This window comes from Falco rusticolus, chromosome 16, assembly GCF_015220075.1.
Source record: "Falco rusticolus isolate bFalRus1 chromosome 16, bFalRus1.pri, whole genome shotgun sequence".
Lineage (NCBI taxonomy): Eukaryota > Metazoa > Chordata > Aves > Falconiformes > Falconidae > Falco > Falco rusticolus.
The window spans coordinates 7,129,647-7,148,566 of record NC_051202.1 but is presented as its reverse complement, the minus strand read 5'-3'; the positions used below and the strand labels follow the sequence as shown (position 1 = coordinate 7,148,566).

The following is an 18,920-nucleotide window of genomic DNA, read 5'->3' as shown; positions in this document are numbered from 1 at the left end:
TACAACTGCAGCCTTCAAAATAAGTTGCAAGAGGAGAAGTTTATGCTGTTTTCAGGTAGTAAACGAATTTTATGCTTAGTACCAGCATTAAAATGGCTCTGCCTTCCTAAGTAGCAGCCTGTAACCCCATCACTTGAGCTAGCCAGCTGCCGTGTTCCGTTGCTCTGTAAGAGAAGCACACTCCCACCAAGCAGGTCGAGCACGAAGGCGCCACAAGCATCTAACCAGGGCAACAACTCTCCGCACGGAGGTGAATTCAATGCCACAGTATTTTGTTTACAGCTCCAGAAGCACTCAGCTAAGTGAGAGCAAAAATGAGTATGTGTCAAATGTAACTCCTCTTTTCAAGGCTGCAGCGGCCTCAGGGGGAAAAAATAAATAAAAATAGGACCTTGGTGATAGAAGGGGAAGTACAACTGGAAAACACGCACGACTGAAAAGCAGGTTTTCAATATGCTGCGGCAAGCAGCTCTGAACTCTCACTGCTGCCTCACACTGTTGCCTCACGCTCCCAAACCATTTTCCTGCCTGACAGGCCGCAACAGGGCCCACATGAGCAAAGCCTTCCTGATGCCGCTTTGTGCCCACAAAACAAATTAGACCTGCTCAGGGAGGCTTCCCTCAGTTTGGCTATTACAGCAAAAAACCACAGCTGGCTCCCACAAGACCTGCAAACGGTGCCTGGCTCTGCCTTCCTCTCCCGGCCGCGGTCACTGGCTGTGAACAGCAGCCCACGGTTTACACACTTGCAAGCGACAATAGAGGAGCATCTGTCCCCAGAGGATGTGGTGAAGCTTAACCAAGTACCCATAAATACAGGCGGGATTGTCATCGCAGCTGGGGTCCAGTAAATTCCCACTTGTAGCCAATAGTTACAGAAGACTTTGAAAAAAGAGGTTAGCAAAGCACAGTTTAACAGAGGTAGCCACGGATGGTGAAGGCCACAGCAGACATAATATGCAACCCTTCCAACAGCAAGCTGACAGTTATTCACCCTCCTTGTCCCTGCCTTGGAAAAAACATCACCACACAAAATCAAGTAAAAAAAGTAAGCTGTTATTTCCAAGTGTACACAGATTCCAAGACTGCTAGAAACACAACACAGTGAATTAAAAAAAAAAACAAACCAACAACAAAACACCATGGAAGGAAGTTCCAAGACTCTCCCACTCCAGAGAAGAATTTGTCCTTACCCTTCTCGCCCACAGCTCTCCTAGTGCTTCAGAATCACCACGAAGAGCGATTCTGACTGGCCCCTGACCACTACTGAAGACAAGGAATCTCCATGGAAACTGCTGGCTGCATTTAATACATGCTCCCTGGGATGTCAACGAGAACAACTGTATTTATTTCCACAAGTGCTTTTTCACAAGCAGGGATTAAGGGAAGCTCTCTGCCTGGCCTCCAGCTCCAAGCCCGACAAATCTGATCACAAGAGGGGTTATGCTTCGTGCAGAAGCCCCCGGGCAGCAGTGCAAGGGAAGCGCCGGGCTATCAGCACCACTGTCCAGAGAGGAGTCTGGGGGTAGCAATCCACCACCATCAGCTACGCAGAGGTAATGGTAGGGGGAGGCAATTTAAAAAACCTCTGCATGTTTATTTCCATGAGAAACTGACCCCTCACGAGCTGCTGGGGCTCCTGAAGATTTTGCTCTCAAATGCAGCACTGCAGGTCGGTCTCTGAACCTCTTCAGGAGAGCGACAGAGGGCAACACAGCAAGCAGGCTCCTGCTCAGCCAGGCTGGGACAATTGGAGCATTCCCCACTCCACTGCGAGTCGGAAACTCCATGAACCAGAGGGCATGAGAACAACACAAACTTAACGGAAGCCCTCCGGGCACCCTGGGAAGGACACTGACAGATCTGACATCAGCTCAGAGGCAGATCAGCTCACAGTACTAAGTATTTGTAGGGTATAGTTCCTCTCTGGAACAACTGGAACAAAACAAACTGCAACCGAGCTCTGGAACAGACTGAACAAGGTTAACTCTCCCATGACCAAGTGTTCAGCATATTTTCACCATGAAGAAAAACCTGAGATTTAGGACACCTGAAGGGTTGTGAACCAACCTCAAAGGACAAAGCGTTTGGCATAAAACAATTAAGCATATAATTTCTACAGTTTGTTAGAAGACAAATGAAGAGCAGAAACTGGCAGCTGCAGCACCTCAGAGGGCAGTGCCAGGGAACGAGGTACTCCTGCAGGCAGTGGCCACCGCACTGCTTGCCGCCACAGCACACTCAGCCACTGTGCCACGCAGCACTGCTGCAAAATTCTCTGCGCTGGTCCCCTCTGGCTGTCGGGGAAATCCTCTTTTGGCAGCTCTCCTTTAAATTCAGCCTTGCCTCTTGGAAGACAGTCCACTGCAATGCCAAACGCTGAGGACAGGGCGCGGTCCAGGCAGAGCAAGCCCTTCCTCATGGCTCTGGCAGTGGCAATAGGCAAACCTCTGTAGCGTCAACTCCCAAGCGCTGCTTTGCATGGTTCTTCGTCTTGTCTACATGTCCTCAACACTCCATTTGTATGCAACTTCCTGAACTGCCTTCTTGTTGGCTATCCTGGCAAAGCGCTGCTGCTCGAATCCATTGGACCTACAAAGTAACACCGAGAAGCCCATGGGCTGCTGCGCAGAAGGTTTTCTGAAGCAATGAAACTTTTTAAGAGATGTTACGAGTTTTCCACGACTTGTACTCTGGCTGTTTCCACCTCGATCTGCGGTTAGCAACAGTCAGCATCTCTGAAGCCATTCACACCCTTGCTGACAGCACCAGCCTTGCTCCCTTCTGTCCCAGACAAGCACATATTCACCACCCATTTGTAACTTGGCACTTCAACCATACCATTGCTAACAATCTTATCCATCTGGTAACTGGGAACGTTACACTGCAAACTCTTTGCAGCAAAAGCTCATTCATTTTCACCATTATTCTACTAGACCATTTTATCAGGAACAAGTACCTGTCCACACCATCCCAGCGATGCCCGGGCCATATATTAAATCTGTTGAGTGGAGGTGCTGGTCCATTGTACCTGGGTTTTTCTGGAAACAGAAGGAACAATACAGCCATTTACTTACAGTGTACACTAGCAATCACAGCGTCACATTGTCATCAACCTAAGAGGTTTAGGCACAGCGCACAGGCTGCTTAACAGCCCACTACAGCTCCCAGAGGAAAACTCCAAAGATACGCTTAATCAAACTGAAGTCTGCTGAGTTTTAAGTCACCAGATCCTGCTCTCTAAGCTACCAAACAATAGTAACTGTTACTGGTAACAAGCCTATAATACTGCTCCTGCACCGACTCCAGAGGAACAGTCCTTTAGGACTAAAACACTCTGGCAGTCTTAGGCTGTTTATTTAACAGCAGCTGCATTTCAATGCTGCTGGGGACTTAAACCATATGCTGGTGTAATTCAGCATCCAAACCTTTCTTTTCTTTGTTCTCTTTGGCCTTCCTTTTTTTGATGAAGTCAGCCATGGGGTCTCCTTCTCTCTCTTGTTCTCTCAACATTCGATCCAGATCCTGGTCATCAATATAACGGGCCAATGGTTTCTGCATCTCTTTTATTGCATCTTCCACGTTCTGCTGCTGTTGCCTCTCCTGTGCTAGCCTGAAAACAAACACAAAAGTTTCACTCCAAGACCATTTACTATGACTTGCTCAGTTTGCACGCTTGATCACAGCCCTGAACCTCCACTGTGTGCACAGCATTTCCAATGCACATCCAGAAACGGAGGGAACAGTTGTGGGGGTCTCTCAGACCTGTGGAACACGTGCTCTCCCAGTCCCAGGCTCAAACTGAGAACAAAGTGACATGCCACCACCACTGCCACTAGGAGCGGTACCAAAACTGGGCTAAAAAGCAGGGAATGGAGAGTCCCAAGCTGCAATGCAAGGCCCAAACACCATGCCAGGGAGCTCTGGGGAACCTTACCCTTTCCCCCATTTGGCATATTGCTCCTCTCTCTCGGACTTCGCTTCAGCCTTCTGCTGCTGCTCCAGCCACTCCTGCGCGAGGTCCCTCCTGCGACCAAATTTGTCTCGGAAGACAGTCTGAGAGTGCCGGGATTCCTCTGGAGGGGGCAGATGCCTCAAGTCACACATTTTGGAACATTTTTGTCATCTGCAGACAATTCAGTGAATAACTGCAACTCATTTCACCATTTTTTCCTTGTATTCTAGCCTCTGAAACAGCTTACCGTCCATAACCAAGCAGGACCACAGCTTTTGCTTTTAGCTGCCGCCCTACACAGCCATGCTTGTACCCTAAGCTCTTTAAGTATCAGTCTGCTTCTTCAGACTTGCAAGGCAACGCATCACAAAGAGAAAAAGTCTCTTACCCTCCCTATGATTTCACTGGCATTGCTTTGAAATCACCATTTGTAACTCTCATTTCAGTGGCTGTGACCCTACCCAAGGAATCCATGTCTAGAAGCTGCTCCACAGGGATACTCTCCATTAGCACCCTAACACCAGGAGCCTGACACAGCACCCAAAGACAGCTGAAAGCAGAGAAAGCGAGCTGATGCTCGTGCAGTGTTTTCACACTCCTACCTTCCAAGTGCTTGTTATTTCTCTCATGCCTCCTGAGCTCCTGCTGTTCCCTCCGCAGCACATCAGCTGAGACCAAGCCAGCTTTGACCCCAGACAACATCACATTTGCCTGCAAATCAAAAAAAAAAAAAAATAATCATCACATTTACCACTAGCTGAGTGCTGTCCAGCGATCCAGAGGTGTAAGGAGGGGAGACAGCCCAAAATCAAGAGAGATATGTCAGGAGAGACAACCATGTTACAAAGCCACTTCACTGGTACCCTCAGTAACAACTTCCCCACATCTCCAGAAAGAGTGGACTGAGGCAGAGCTCCCTTCCCAGACCCAACTTGTGCCTCTTCTTATTGCAAGCAGAGGGTCTGGCATGACTGCATGCATGAGGTATATGAAATTTCTACCCCACAATTTGTAAGTCATTGGACTTTTAAGGTTTTGTAACAACAGGAAGTAATCTAGAGCGTAAATGGAAAGAGGAAACGTTTACCTTCTTGGGAGATCCCTTAGTGTCACGGTGGTAATGAGGTGAGAGGTCAGGGGGGTTCCTTGAACCATGCTGATCCTTTTCAGCTGGCAGAGTTCGTCGTGGAGGAGATAAATCAGAGTCTGAAGATTTGCTCCGATTCTGTTTGAGAGGACCACGCTTAGGGGAATCACTGCGTACATGGCCTAGCCTGCAGTCTACATCAGAGGTGTTCCGGGTGCTCCTCCGTGGAGATGGAGAGTCGGAGTCGCGCCTCAGGTACCTCTGAGGTGAAGGCACCTGCCTAAGCTTTTTCATGGCTGGAGAAGCACCTGCAGCAAAGATATACACCAACTAAAAGTCATGGAATTAGACAGAACTAGTCCCACAAAAGGGCTAAATATGGTGGCTGGCACATGAGGTTAACTCCTAGAAATATTAACACCTTAAAAGCTGACAAGCTGTAAGGAAAAGACAGGTACATGAAAACAGTCTTTGAATTCCCTTCTTTCTGAACATGTACTGCCTGGAGACAGGGTTTAAATCCTGTTTTCCTTTCAAACATGCTTAAGCCTCAGCCAGCTAGCTCTTAGTTTAATTCTAGTCCAGCCAATTAAAAAAAACAAGGCTTACAAGAACTAGCCTAAACAACAGAAATTACAACCTATCCACTACCATTCCGTGATCACAGACTGCCAATTCCACACCACTCCTCAGGAGCATGCACGAGTGGACAGCCCACAAAGCACGGAACAGATGAAACAAACTTATACACACTCACCTTTTGTTCTGCCCTCCTTTTTCAGACTAGGTGACCCAGCTTTCCTTCTCCGAGGTGGTGACAAATCTGAGTCAGAATCATACCTCTTCTTCCGTGGAGGAGATAGATCTGGAGTAGTCTGACGCTTCTGATGCGCCAAGGTCTTGTCAGAGACACCACGCCTGAGCTGAGATTGCTCTCCTTGGACTCCCCCTGACTGTGACTTGTCTGTGGTTTTGCAGCCCTTTTTCCCCATTGCTGAACTGACTCTCTTTGGAGAGAAGTCCGGGGAGTCGTGACGCTTCCGTCTGGGAGGTGACAGGTCCGGGGAGTCGTGACGCTTCCGTCTGGGAGGTGACAGGTCCGGGGAGTCGTGACGCTTCCGTCTGGGAGGTGACAGGTCCGGGGAGTCGTGACGCTTCCGTCTGGGAGGTGACAGGTCCGGGGAGTCGTGACGCTTCCGTCTGGGAGGTGACAGGTCCGGGGAGTCGTGACGCTTCCGTCTGGGAGGTGACAGGTCCGGGGAGTCGTGACGCTTCCGTCTGGGAGGTGACAGGTCCGGGGAGTCGTGACGCTTCCGTCTGGGAGGTGACAGGTCCGGGGAGTCGTGACGCTTCCGTCTGGGAGGTGACAGGTCCGGGGAGTCGTGACGCTTCCGTCTGGGAGGTGACAGGTCCGGGGAGTCGTGACGCTTCCGTCTTGGGGGAGAGAGGTCCTGGAAGCCATTGTGCTTCCTTCTTGGTGGGGAGAGGTCTGGGGAGTCATGGCGCTGTTGCTTGGGAGGTGACAGGTCTGGGGAGTCATGATGCTTCCTTCTTGGTGGGGAGAGGTCTGGGGAGTCGTGGCGCTGTCGCCTGGGAGGCAAGTGGTTGGAGGAATTGTTTCTCTCTTGCCTGGGAGGGGACAGATCCGGGGAGTCATGGCGCTGTTGACCTGGAGGTGATTTGTCCAGGGAGTCATGCCGCAGTCTCTTTGGGGGCGAACTGTCTGGGGTGTCATGGCGCTGTCGCCTGGGAGGGGAGGAGAAAGTAAAAATGAGAGTTAGATTTTTGTTTGTTTTGCTGTCTCCAGACTGGAAACACCAAGTGCGACCTGTAAAGCTAGCACTAGGTGTCAAGGATGAAATCACCATTCTGAACATGAATTCATACTTGATTCTGCACCTCCACGTAGTGACCTGCATCACTGAGCCACAGACTTCCCAAAGTACATCCCAGAAAACCTCCGAGGCAACCGGGATCACAGGGGAGCTGTAATTTTAAAGTCTCCGGGGACCCTTGTGACACTCAAGGCTACAAAACCCACTTTGTGCCCTTGTACCTTCTCACAAGGAAACACCCCATCACGCTCTCTCAGAAAGCCCAGATTTCTCAGCCACTGTCAGAGAACTCCACAACAGCTGCTCCACATACCATGCAGAAACCCAGGCAGCATGCCGTCTGCCAGCCCCCCACCCCCATCACTTGAAAAGGAATCCCTGCGTATGCCACTTCTCACATTTCCCAGCAAAGCACTTAAAAAGTGCAGAACAAGACAGCCAATACTAGGAAACAGAGAGCCAACTGACAGAAGAATCTCCAGGTGGAGCCCCTGTACCTTGTGGTAGATTTGGCAGGTACTGAAATATCCGAACTTTGGGAGTCTTCGTTCTGGTCTAAAGAAAAACAATCAGAAAGTCACCATCATTACGGTTCTCCACCACTCACGATCTTTTCACAATTTCAAGGATTATTTGGTTTTCCTAACTAGTATTATTTTCACCGTGCAACGTCGTTGTTAAACATTCAGGGAGAGAGGGTGGAAAGGTCTGGTCTCACCTCCTAGAAGTTTCCATTTAGTATTTGTTCGGAATTCCTCCATGAGCTTCACTTCATCTGGACGCTCATCAATAAATTCTGCCACCTGAACATAAAACACCAGAGTCAACAACACTATTTCAAAAAACGAAAGAATTTCTACCCTCTAACACAAGTAATTAGGCATTGGGTGATGGGCAACTGAAACATGACCATCATTTGGCTGCCTTCCTACAGGACGGTCTCAAAACAACTTTCCAAAGCCTTCACCTCCAGTGTTTACATCTTTGCTGCTGAGATTCCCAGCATGTGCCACACACCACGCCACAGCGGTCAGCAGGCTCTGGCAGTTGCACCGTTACCTTCTGCCTTGTCCAGAGCGGCTGTTTTAAAGCTGTGAGAACCACCCTACCGGCCCTCCCACCTACTTTTGGTGCTTGTAGAAATGTAGAGATATAAAAAACAGACTACATTCACCTGCAAGGAGCTAGTTCAACCCCTGGCGCTCAGGCCAGGAAGACTCACCCATCCCTGCTGCAGAACCGACCAAAAGAGGATGCAGCGAGAAAGGGTTTGGCAAGCGCTTCCCAACGAGACACGAGGTGACCATAGAGAACGGATTTAGTTTGTGAAACTCCCCGCTCACCACAGGCATGTCCGCTTCATCCTCCTCCTCCTCCTCCTTCTCCTGCACAGCAGCAATGCTATTCCAGCTGACATCGTCGTCCACGATCCGCATCCTGGGAGCAGGGAGAGCGGCCCTGCCGTCAGGGCACCAGCAGGGAGTGGGACTGGGGCGCCGGCGGGAGTGGACATGCGGAGGGGGGGGGGGGGAATTCTGGCTCGGGGGGCCTGAGGGAAGATCCCCGGCGCCGCAGGGGCTCGGAGGGGGAGGTCCCGGAGGGGGGGTGGGGGGGTTCCGGAGGGAGAGGGGGGGGTTTCCGGAGCGAGGAGGGGGGGGTCCGGAGCGAGGGGGGGGGGGGGGTCCCGGAGCCGCTCCCACACCGAGGCCCACCGACAGGCACCGCGCAGGGTCGGGCCTACCGCGCAGGCCGCGGCCTTCCCCGTCCCCTGAAACTCACCCGCCTCTAGCGGCACCGCCCGGCGGCTTCTTCTTGCGGCGGCGGCGGGGCTGGGCAGCGTCGCTGGCGGCCGGGCCGCTCAGGTACCGCCGCAGGTACTCGGCCTTGGACAGCCCCGGCGCCGCCATGATGGCGCCAACCGGAAGTGACGGCAGGGGCGGAGTGAAAGGCCCGGCGCTGGGCGGGACCGGGCGCTGGGCGGGGCCACGGCCGGGCGCTGGGCGGGGGCGGGGCCACGGCCGGGCGCTGGCAGCAGCACCCACACGACACAGCACCTCCGCGAACAGCTTTATTGGGGGGCACAGCCCCAGGGCCCCGACACCACCCCCCGTCCCAGCACACAGCAGTAATCCCCCAGGAACGGCCCCGACGCCCAGGCCCACTGCTGCAGCAGCTTCCCCATGGCAGGCGGGGAGCAGGGCCCCTGCCCCAAGCAAGTCCTGGCCCCGGAGGGGTCGGGGGGAGAGGCTGAAGGGGTCCGGCTGCACCCGGCTACCGGCCCGAGGCTCCTTCTGATTCATAGCCCTCCGTCTTCATGTCGTTCAGGCCCAGGTCTTCGTTCTGCTCAAACGTACGCTCGTAGCGCTCCACTTTCAGCTCCGGGTCCTCTTCTGGGGCATACACATTCTGCGGGGCGAGACGGGGGCCTGCTTCACACCCCTCCCCAGCCTCGGGCACCGGCACAGGCTTGGGCCCCTCAGCAGCACCCCGGCAAGGGCAAGGTGCCTTGGGCAAGACTTGTCTATCACCCCAGGGACAGATCAGATCACCACATTCCCAGCCCCCAACCCCATGGAGCAGACACCGCTCCCGTCTTCCTTCCTACAAAGCCACCAACAGTTTCCTTTCCCCCGACAGAGCCTGCAGCAACCCACTCACTAACCAAGCCCCAAAGGGAACTCTTCCCACCAACACACACCAGGGAATCAAGAAGAAAATCCTCCCAAACTGCTCAGGAGACTTCAAGTTCATCCTTGAGTGCCCCATGCTGTACCTGAAGATAGCTGTTGCCTGCAGGATCATCCATGATGAAGTGAGCCTTTGTCTTTCCTTCTATGATCTGCAGAAAGAGAGCAGCACATCCAGGCATTAGGGCTCTTCCTAATCCTTCAGCACTCCTGGCACCAAGACTTTCACAGCATGCTTTAGGCAGTCCTAATATTTTCCTCAGTTCAAAACCAGTAATAGCTTGGTAAAACAAGCGAGGCGAGTGCGGAACAGCAGAAAAGGTAAGGCAACACTTGCCCAGGAGCTCAGTTAAACATGCTTCACAGCTGCAGTGACAGTGTCAAAAAGCCCATTGCGGAGCACGGAACATGAAGAGTGTGCTCACCTCATTCAGTTTCCCAATGAATTCTTGCAGCTTTTCTGTTTTGCCGGGTGTAGAGCTGTCCCCCAGAGTGAAGGGGTTTCTCTCAACCTGGAAGAGCAGACATACTCAGGCAGCTGCAAGACACCCAGCCCCACAGCCAGGCCAAATATTAAGGCAGAGGGGGTCCGAGCTCCACCAGGCAGGAGGACCACTCACCAGGTCTCTGATGTCCTTCAGCAGTCCTTCCAGCGTGGTAAACTTCCCCCCCAGTGCTCCCATACCCAGCTCAAACTCCAGCTCCGGGATTTCCACACTGCATGTCTCTGACTGCAAGGGCGAGCGAACGAGCAGCCAGTGAATCCCTGCGAGGGACAGCCAGGCCCCACACGCCAGCCACCAGAGGACAGGGCAGGTATCTGAAGGCACTGTACCTTTAGGATATCCCTCGTCATGTCGGAAGGGTCTGTAATTTGAAGGGTAATCCTGGTGCCTTGTGGTTCGATTGCTCCTCCGGACTTCACCTAGGCACAGCCAGCAGTCAGCTTCACGGACTTTTAAACTTAAATCACACCAGGATGCTTTAGGAGGGTTTACCCCTGCAGTTTAGAGGCTGCTACAAACCTGGGGACAATGCCTTAACCCAGGGGACTCAAGTAGGGGTGCTGATGGCTGACATGCACCGAACAGCTCTTCAAGGCTAAATTCTCCCCCTTCACTTGTTTAGGAAGGCAAGCCAGATCCCACCTGACCTCGACACACATGCCAGCCTTCGCACAGCTCGTGGATGGTCTGGCCCCCACTCAGAAGCAAGGCAGCCCTACAACAGCCAGTACAACCCCCATAAATCCAGCCTCCCTCTAAGCCTGGCTTCCCAAACAGCCGCCTCATGAAACAGGCCAGGGACTCTGAGAAACACCTGCTCACTAAGGCACAGACCACCACTCCCCTCCTCACTGCTGTCCCCGGCAAAAAAGAGGTTGGTAGTTTTCCAGCTCACCTCATTTGTCCTGTGCCCACAGGAGTCACAGTTTGTGGCCATGATAATCACTTCCTTGAAGTGTGGGATTTCTGGAGCAGACAGTCAAGGAAAACTCAACAAAAGTCTCCAAGCAGCTGCCTGTGCCCTCTTCACAGCCTTGGTCCCCAAGGTAGCACAGGAGCTTGCTGGCAAGCTGTGAGCGGCACCGAGACAGGTTTGCACCCTGACAGGCTCTACTAGAAATGATGCCTTATGGGTGCAGCACGAAGAGACCTGGGTCAGCACACAGAGTGACTCTCACCACCACGCCAGCCTCCGTGCAGACACCCACAGGGACCACCAACCTGTGCCCATGCCCCCCACTCAAAGGATACGCACTAACTTCATATTTGTGTTAGCTGGAGCATTGCACTCGGGGCAGTTGGTGTTGAACTGCAGCACCTGGGTCACAGGAAAGGAAAGGAGAATCAAAAAAGTCCCAGCCAGCGCAGAAAGCCTGTCCTGGGTGCCCACCACCCAGACAGAGCCACCACTGTGCTGCAAAGTCACCCACCTCATTCCTCAGATCCTCCACAGAATCAGCTGGCTTCTCATCCAACTCCTCTCCCTGCAAGGGGACACACACCAGAAGCAGCGTTAACTTCTGTTCCTCAATTCAGGGTCTCCCGGAGAGCGAGAGGACTATCAGCCCTGCTCCCCCAGGCTGACAGCATGCATGGGACCTCCGGCCTCACGCGTGCAGCGGGCTGACAACAGAGCAGCAGCTCCCCATTACCTCCAGCCCCAGCATGGCAGCCTGCTGCGGAGTCCTCCTGTAATGAGTGACCACGAGAGCATCGTCCTTCTGCGGCGCGTGAGGGTTCTCCACAAAGCTGTTCCCTGAAGGGTCATCGATGATCTACAGGAGAAGGAAGCCTTAGGAAGCCATCCCGTGCTTCCCTCACACAGAAAGGGCTGCACTCCTGTGCGTACTCACAAAAGTGAAGGGGGAATGTACTTCTTTCAGCTGCTTTAGTTTACCAATGAACTCATCTATTTTACTTGCCACCTCTTCATCTGTCACCTGCAAGAGAGGACACATTTGAGACTGCTGTCAGGAGCAGCCCAGAACCGAAGACAATGCTGACAACAGCACAAACCAGAGAGCCCATAACACTTTTATCAGCAGGGTGCAACGCCAACGGGCAGAAGATGAACAAAACAGGCATTTGCTAAGCAGAAAGGAGCTCCCCCTTTCTCAGCATCTTACCCTGCGGATGGGCTGGTCCTGCTCCAGGCCTGCGACAGCTCTGTCAATTATCCCTTCAATGGTGGTTAGAACTTGAGAGGGGAAAAAAAACCCAGAAGCAACAGCACCGTTAAATACATCACAGTGGTGCTACCCACCCTGCCAGTGTGCGCCAGTCCCTGGCAGCCTCCATACACTGGCCCTGTCAAGCTTATTTAACTAAACGGACAGGAGTCCACGTCCTTAATCGGTGTTTACTGAGCACCTGCCGGCACGCTGAGGGGTGCAGGCCACATACCCACCTCCCTTCTGTGTGAAAGCAGGGATCTCAAAGTCCAGCTCTGGAATCCGAGCCGTGGCACAGTCTGTCTTCACCACCTCCCTGTTCATGTCCTGCACACGACAGTGGAGGAGCAGCATTAGGATCCCCAATGGGCCCAGGAGCTCCCACACACTGTGGGATCACACCGGGGTACACAGCGCCCGCCATAAGCAGCACCATTAGCTCGAGGCCAGCGTTAGCAGCCCTTCCACTCATGCAGGCATGCGCTGGGAATATTCACATTTTATGCTTTAAATGGTTACTACCAAACAAATAACACTATTTCTCAGCGGCACATGAGAAAAACACTTTATTGCTCAAGCAAGACCAACTCGTGAGGGACAAAGGTGTGCACAAGGTACCTGCAAGGCAGCTCCCCGCCGCCCTGGCCCACGGGGCGGTACCAGCCCCACCGCTGGGGATGGCGAGGGGAGCCCCTGCTCACCTGCCGGGAGGTGATGGCCAGGGTGTAGCGCACACCCTGCTCCTGGATCCTGCCCGCGGACTGGATCTCCGTGTTGGACCAGGAGCAGCTGTCGCAGGTGAAGGAGCTGACAATGATCTCTTTGAAGAAGGGGATCCTGGTGAGCAGCAGCCGCGTCACCCCCTGCGCAGTGAGGGGCCTTGTGGGAACCCGGCTCCGGCTCCTCAGGGAGCTGCCCCACATTCCTGCCCACACCCCCCAAGCAGATCCCAGAGCCTGGAACACCCAACCTTCTCTCCCCTCCCCACAGGCCCTACCTACCCGCTCCCCCCACCCCCTGCCTGCCTCCCCAGCCCTCCTCATCCCTCCCCACCGCCCGTGGCAGGACAAGCTGTGGCCGCTCCACCCCAAGTCTTGCCCTTCACTTGTCCTGCAGTGCCCAGCCCCCGACCCCTGCAGGACGGCCCGGGGCCCCCCAGCGGGCTGCTGTCCTGCTGTGTCCCCCTCCCTGCAAGGCCACCCGGGCCCCCCCGGCAGGCCGCTGTCCTGCTCTCCCCCCCCCGCAGGGTGGTCTGCCCCTCCCCCTCCCGGCAAGCCGCTGTCCTGCTGTGTGCCCCCCGGCAGGCCTCGCCGGCCCCTCACGTTGCGGAAGCAGTTCATGCACAGAGACTCGATCTCCGCCGGCCGCTGCTCGCCATCCTCGGCGCTGAGGGGCCGGAACAGGGACCCCGCCGCCGCCGCCTGCACAGCCCCCAGCGCCGACATATTGCCGCCGCCACCCCGCCCGCGCGCCGCCGTCACGTGGGGGGGGGGGGGGCGCGGTCACGTGGGATGCGAGGTCACGTGGGAGGGCGCGGTCACGTGAGGCGGCGGCGGGACTCGGCCTGTCATGGCGGCGCCTTTATTTGCGGTTCAGCCCGACCCAGCCGGCCCCCCGATCCCCCGACCTCCCTCCTCGGCCCGTCACGGGGCCTCGCCGTCCCGCTCGCTCAGGCTGTCCGCCAGGTCTCTCCAGAGGGCGTCGAGGCGGGCATGTAGGTCCTCCACGGCGGGCGGGCCTTCCTGGTGGTCCCCCAGGGAAGGGAGCCGGGAGGAGAGCTTCCGCCTCATCTTCTCCGTCTCCTGGTCCAGGGCGCGGGTGAAGTCCTGGATCTGGAGGTACGTGGCCTTCCGGAACTCCTCCACCCGTCGCTGTACCTCCCGGGCCAACTCCTCCGTGTAGCGCTCTGGGGCGGCTGGCAGCTCCTCCAGGCTGCCGGGGTAGTGGCTCAGCTTCACCTTGAGCTGCTCCAGGTTCCCCTGGATCTTCTGGTGGAGGTCCCGCGCATTCTGGGTCAGTTTTGTGGAGAGCTCCTGGATGTACTGGTTGAGCTTCTCTGGGCTGGCCTGGGTGTGAGGGACGACGTTCCTGTGCAGCTCCTCCACATTGCGGTGGATCTCAGTCACCAGCCTGTCAGCGTAGGGCTGGAAAATGTCCTTCACCTGGTCTGTGTGGAATGTGATCTTGTCGGCATAATGAGCCATGAACCTCTGGACTTCATCCGCACCCTCCAGGAGCTGAGCCGTCACCTCCCGGCTGGGCATAAGGTGCCGCCGGAGCTCCCGGGCTTTCAGGGACACTTGGTCCAGGAGCTCCTCTGTGAACGGCTGCAGCCGGTAGCGAAGATCTTCCAGGTGCTTGCCGACCTTGTGGTGGACTTCGTCCACATATGGCGACAGTTTCACCCTTAGGCTCTCCAGCTCTTTCCTGATGAGTTTCCGCAGGCTGTCTGAGTCATGGTAGAGCCGGGGCTGGAGGCCTCTGTTGAGGGGCACCAGCTTCTCCAGGAAATTTCCCACGTAGCTGACCCCATCCTGAATGCTTTCCTTCAGGTTTCTGCGTGAGACAGCAGAGGTAGTTACTGAGCACCCCAGACTTAGCACAGCATTTCTGCTATGCCCTAACGCATCCATAATAAAAGCTGCTGAGAGCCGTGAGGGCTGTCCCTGTTAGCATTTCTGTCCCCAGGGGAAGAGGAAGCCAATGCGTGTTGGTGGGGCCTGGGGGGAGCTTGTGGAGTGACCCAGGATGGGCGCTGCAAGGCAGGGCCCCAGCACAGCATACTCACGTGATGTCCCTGCCCAGCTTACTGCTCTGGCTGGGCTCTGGGAGGCTGTCCTTGTCACTTGTCAGCTGGCTGAGGTACTCCCAGAAGCTGCTCCTTGCCAGCTTGGCCGGTGACACTGCAGGCAGGAGGGCAGGGGTTAGTGGGGCGGCCGTGGCAGTGCCCACCCCTGGCTCTGCCCTCCTGCCCAGACTGTGTCCCAGCTCTGCCCCATCGCGTGCTGCCAGTTGTCCCCAGGTGAGCTCCTCGGCTCATCACCCACCTGTTAAGGTGGCCAGGAGGGTGAGGAGAAGCACAGCCTTCAGGGCCATGGTCTGCCAGGCCAGCGTGCTGCCGCGCTGTGGGGAGAGAGCAGAGGAGTGTGTTAGCTCGTGCCTCCACGCAGGTCACACCTCTGAGCTCTCACAGGTCGAGGGTCCCTGTGCTTCGTGCTCACCCCCACCACCCCCTCCCCCGCTGCTTTCTGCAAGGACCTTGCTCCTGGGGTCCCCCGTAACGCTACCAGCATGCAGGTGGAATGACGCCCAGTCATCCAGCTGCTGAGGTTGAAGCAGCATGAGGTGCCCCTGCCCACACTGGTTTGGTGGGGCTGCCCCCCACCCCTCACCTGGCTCCCGGTCACCTCCCGCGTCCCTCCTGCCGGGAGCCAGCCTGCAGCTCCCTTTATATGCAGCCGGCAGGAGGTAGAGGAGCGCAGGCGATAAGGCGCATCTGCAGGGATGGGCTTTTGGACCTCACTCCGTGTAAACACAACGTGGAGGTCCACGGACGTTCCTGAGAGGTGACGTGGGGACCGGTCATCTGACTGCCGGCTGCCCCTTCGCCTGCCCCCACCGCTCCCCTGCTCTGCAGCCAGCCCGGACGAGGCTGCCCCTGCCCTCGCAGCCGACCTTTGCATCGTGGAGAAAACGATGCTGCTGGGGTGGCGAGGGGGTGCAGAGCAGCAGGATGGGAATGGGGACACCAGCTCCTGACACAGGGGCTCACATCCCAAATGGGGGGAAAGGCAGCCTGGACCGCTGCGGGGGTGGCCAGGGTGGGTGTGGGAGGATGAGCCCGGCCCCGGCTGTGCCAGGGAAGGGGGAAACGAGCACGGTGGTTGTGTCTGCAGCCCAGGGAGAGAGCACACCTCCCGTGGGGCTGCCTGCTCGCACACTGCCAGCTGCACGGCCCCGCTCCCCACCTGGATGCCAAACCCGCTGTGCCTTGGTGTGTTTCCTTTGCAAGTTGCCTTTCCCCCAGGAAAAAAACACGGCAATGTTTTCAGCTCAGCCCCCACCCCTATGAGGAGTGCCGGCTGCTGACACCGGGCTTCTAAATCAGGAGAGCGCTGCAATGTTTGCACTGAAGGAACACAGCAAACAGGGACCCGCTGGGACCCGCATCTCCCCAGCAGGGCTGGGGTGCAGACACCCTGCGGTGGAGGGCAAAGTCCTGCGCACCCCCGGGGTGAACCTCGGGAGCGGTCACCAACACCCCTCCGGCACCAAAGTCCGCTCTGCTCCCGCGGACACACAGGGTCACCCTGAGCGGCCCTGGCAGCACTCCCGTCCTGTGCCTCGTGCCACTACAGCCCACATGGGAAATGCTGCTGTTTGTGGGACTGGTCCTGCGGGGCACCCACCAGCAGAGCTTGGGGCGCTGGCTGTGGCCATAGCTCTAGTCCCTTTTTCTTCTCCCTGAGCTCGGAAGCTCCTGGGGACAAGGGCCTGCACCCTCCCTGTCCGAGTCCCACTGCGCCTGGCTGCGGTCCCTGCGTGCCTGCATGGTGCAGGGACGAGGTGTCCATCACCCACCCAGCGCAGCCTGCAGAGACCCGGCCCCCATGGCAGCAGCTGGCCCTGCTGTGGAGGGGGTACTTGACTGTATGCTGGGGCTCTGGCCCCTCTGGAGCCACTTGGGTGCCGCCGAGTTGCTGTGGCACCCCGCTGCGGTGACATCCTGGGCCCTGACCCCATGCTGGCTGACAAGCTCACCTGGCTGCAACTGCCTCCAGCCCCACGCAGCCCCTGTGCTGGGGAGGGAGACCCCCACCCAACTGTCCCCACCTCTGTTCCCTCTCCCAGGGACCCAAAATTCAGGGTTGATGCTCTCCTCTTGGAGCAGCTGGGCCAGGTGCCCCAGGCTGACCATCCTGGAGCAGGATGGCAGGATGCTGCGGAGAGGAAGGGACACAGACCAGCACGTGCATCACAAGATGGCAGTTTATTTCTTCTGTGGGCAGTGGCCGTGAACAGTCGCGGTGTGGGGGGACAGGTGGCCTCCCCGTGCCCCTTCCCCATGGCACCAGGGGAGTCTCAGTTCGCCACCTGGGCAGTGTTGAGGAAGGCAGCCACCTTCTCCCGCACCTCCTTCTCCAGCAGCTCCAAGTGGTCCTCAACACCAGTGGCGCCCGTGTCCAGCTTCCCGCGCATCTCCTCCAGCCGTTCCACCAGCTGCCGCCCGTAGGTCTCGCCGAAGGGGGCTACCTGCTGCTGGAAAGCCTCCAGCGTCTGCCCCACGCGCTCGTCCAGCTGCTGGGCCAAGGGCGCCAGCCGCTGCCGCAGGCTCTCGACATCGCTGCTCGCCGCCTGCCGCAGCTCCTCAGCCAGCGGGCTGAGCTTGGTGCGCAGCTCCTCTGAGCTGGCGGCCAGGCGGGAGCGCAGCTCCTCCGTCGCCTTCTCCATCTGCGCCGTCAGGCTCTCCAGCTGCCGGTTGAGGCCATCCTGCACCTCCTGGGCATAGGGGCTGAGTCCCCGCCGCAGCTCCGCCACGCTCTGCTCCACCTGCGCCTTCAGCTCATCGGCCAGGGGAGTCAGCTGCCCCTTCAGGCTCTCCACCCCACTGTCGATCTGTTGCTGCAGCCGCTCAGCGTAGGGGCTAAGGGAGGCCTGGATGCTCTCGACGTTGTCCTGCAGCCGGTCCCGCAGCTCGGTGGCGTAGGGCTCCAGCGCCCGCCGCAGCTGCCCAGCCCCGCGGTCCACCTGGGAGCGCAGCTCCTCGGCGTAGGGGCTCATCTTGGCTTGCAGCTGGCGGATGTTGGTGCCGATCTGCTGGTGAACCTGGTCAGCGTAGGGCGCCAGCTTGGCCTGCAGCTCCGCCAGCTCCTGCCGGATCTGCTCCTTCAGCCGCTGCGAGTCCTGCGCCAGCCGCGCCTGCAGCTCCGTAGCGAAGGGCACCAGCCGCCGCTGCAGGTCCTCAGCGTACGAGCTGACGGTCCGCAGGTTGCTCTCCAGCAGGGTGCTGGCGAGAGGGTGGACGTCAGCACCCCGGCGTGCCCACGGCCCCCTCCCCTGCCCCACCACCTGTGTCCCCCCACCCCCGGCATCGCAGCCGGTGGCTCTGCTCACTTGAGCTGCTTGGTGAGCTCAGCTTGCTGCAGCTGGTCCACGGTCTCCTTGGCGTTGCTGCCCAGCTCGGTGAAGTACTTCCAGAGCACACTGGCCACCTCGTCTGGGTTGACATCAGCCCGTGCCCCTGCAAGTGGACGCCGAGATCAGCACAATCCTGCTCGGCAGCTCCCCTGGGGACATCAGGTCCCCATGCCTGCCCTGGGGCAGCACCACCCTCCCGCACCGGGGACCCACATGCCACCTCACCTGAGACCGCGAAGAGCACCAGGACAAGGGTGGCCGCCTTCAGATACATCCTGAGCACCGGGGGATGCCTGAGGGAGCACAGAGCCGAGATGAAGGGAGCTCCAGGGGTCCCCAGCCCCCCTGCCCCCTGCTGCCTCCTGCCCACCGCAGGGGATGCAGCCTCCAGCTCTCCCCACCCTTCCCTGCAGCCACCCACCTGGGCTGCCACGGGTGCCGGTACCTGCTGTGCCGGGGAGCACCCGGCTGCTATTTATGCAGCCTGAGCGCCCTCGGCGGCTTCCACGCAGGCCTGTGACACAGACCCCGGGCTTGGACT

At 57.2% G+C, this 18,920-nt stretch overlaps 4 protein-coding genes across 4 annotated transcripts; all 4 read right to left on the bottom strand.

Annotated features, from left to right (window-relative positions):
• Positions 1-1,035: 1,035 nt before the first annotated feature.
• On the bottom strand, positions 1,036-8,914 carry BUD13 (BUD13 homolog). The gene is made up of 11 exons (XM_037409746.1): positions 8,657-8,914; positions 8,221-8,314; positions 7,596-7,680; positions 7,375-7,432; positions 5,800-6,788; positions 5,043-5,350; positions 4,558-4,666; positions 3,938-4,076; positions 3,429-3,613; positions 2,960-3,041; positions 1,036-2,592 (listed from the first exon to the last, which is right to left on the bottom strand). Exons 1-11 carry the CDS (start codon positions 8,782-8,784, stop codon positions 2,499-2,501), a joined length of 2,271 nt encoding a protein of 756 aa, XP_037265643.1. The 5' UTR covers positions 8,785-8,914; the 3' UTR covers positions 1,036-2,498.
• Positions 8,915-8,932: 18 nt separating this feature from the next.
• Positions 8,933-13,750, bottom strand: ZPR1 (ZPR1 zinc finger). The gene is made up of 14 exons (XM_037409748.1): positions 13,564-13,750; positions 12,943-13,104; positions 12,478-12,568; positions 12,197-12,267; positions 11,924-12,010; positions 11,723-11,845; positions 11,501-11,554; positions 11,322-11,388; positions 10,966-11,036; positions 10,400-10,489; positions 10,185-10,295; positions 9,990-10,076; positions 9,651-9,716; positions 8,933-9,283 (listed from the first exon to the last, which is right to left on the bottom strand). Exons 1-14 carry the CDS (start codon positions 13,684-13,686, stop codon positions 9,149-9,151), a joined length of 1,338 nt encoding a protein of 445 aa, XP_037265645.1. The 5' UTR covers positions 13,687-13,750; the 3' UTR covers positions 8,933-9,148.
• Positions 13,751-13,808: 58 nt separating this feature from the next.
• On the bottom strand, positions 13,809-15,924 carry APOA5 (apolipoprotein A5). Its single transcript, XM_037410083.1, has 4 exons — positions 15,634-15,924; positions 15,289-15,364; positions 15,030-15,144; positions 13,809-14,797 (listed from the first exon to the last, which is right to left on the bottom strand). Exons 1-4 carry the CDS (start codon positions 15,922-15,924, stop codon positions 13,885-13,887), a joined length of 1,395 nt encoding a protein of 464 aa, XP_037265980.1. The 3' UTR covers positions 13,809-13,884.
• Positions 15,925-17,212: 1,288 nt separating this feature from the next.
• On the bottom strand, positions 17,213-18,898 carry APOA4 (apolipoprotein A4). Its single transcript, XM_037410065.1, has 4 exons — positions 18,801-18,898; positions 18,605-18,672; positions 18,356-18,482; positions 17,213-18,248 (listed from the first exon to the last, which is right to left on the bottom strand). The coding sequence occupies exons 2-4, from the start codon at positions 18,651-18,653 to the stop codon at positions 17,324-17,326; spliced, it is 1,101 nt and encodes a 366-aa protein (XP_037265962.1). The 5' UTR covers positions 18,654-18,672; positions 18,801-18,898; the 3' UTR covers positions 17,213-17,323.
• Positions 18,899-18,920: the final 22 nt, after the last annotated feature.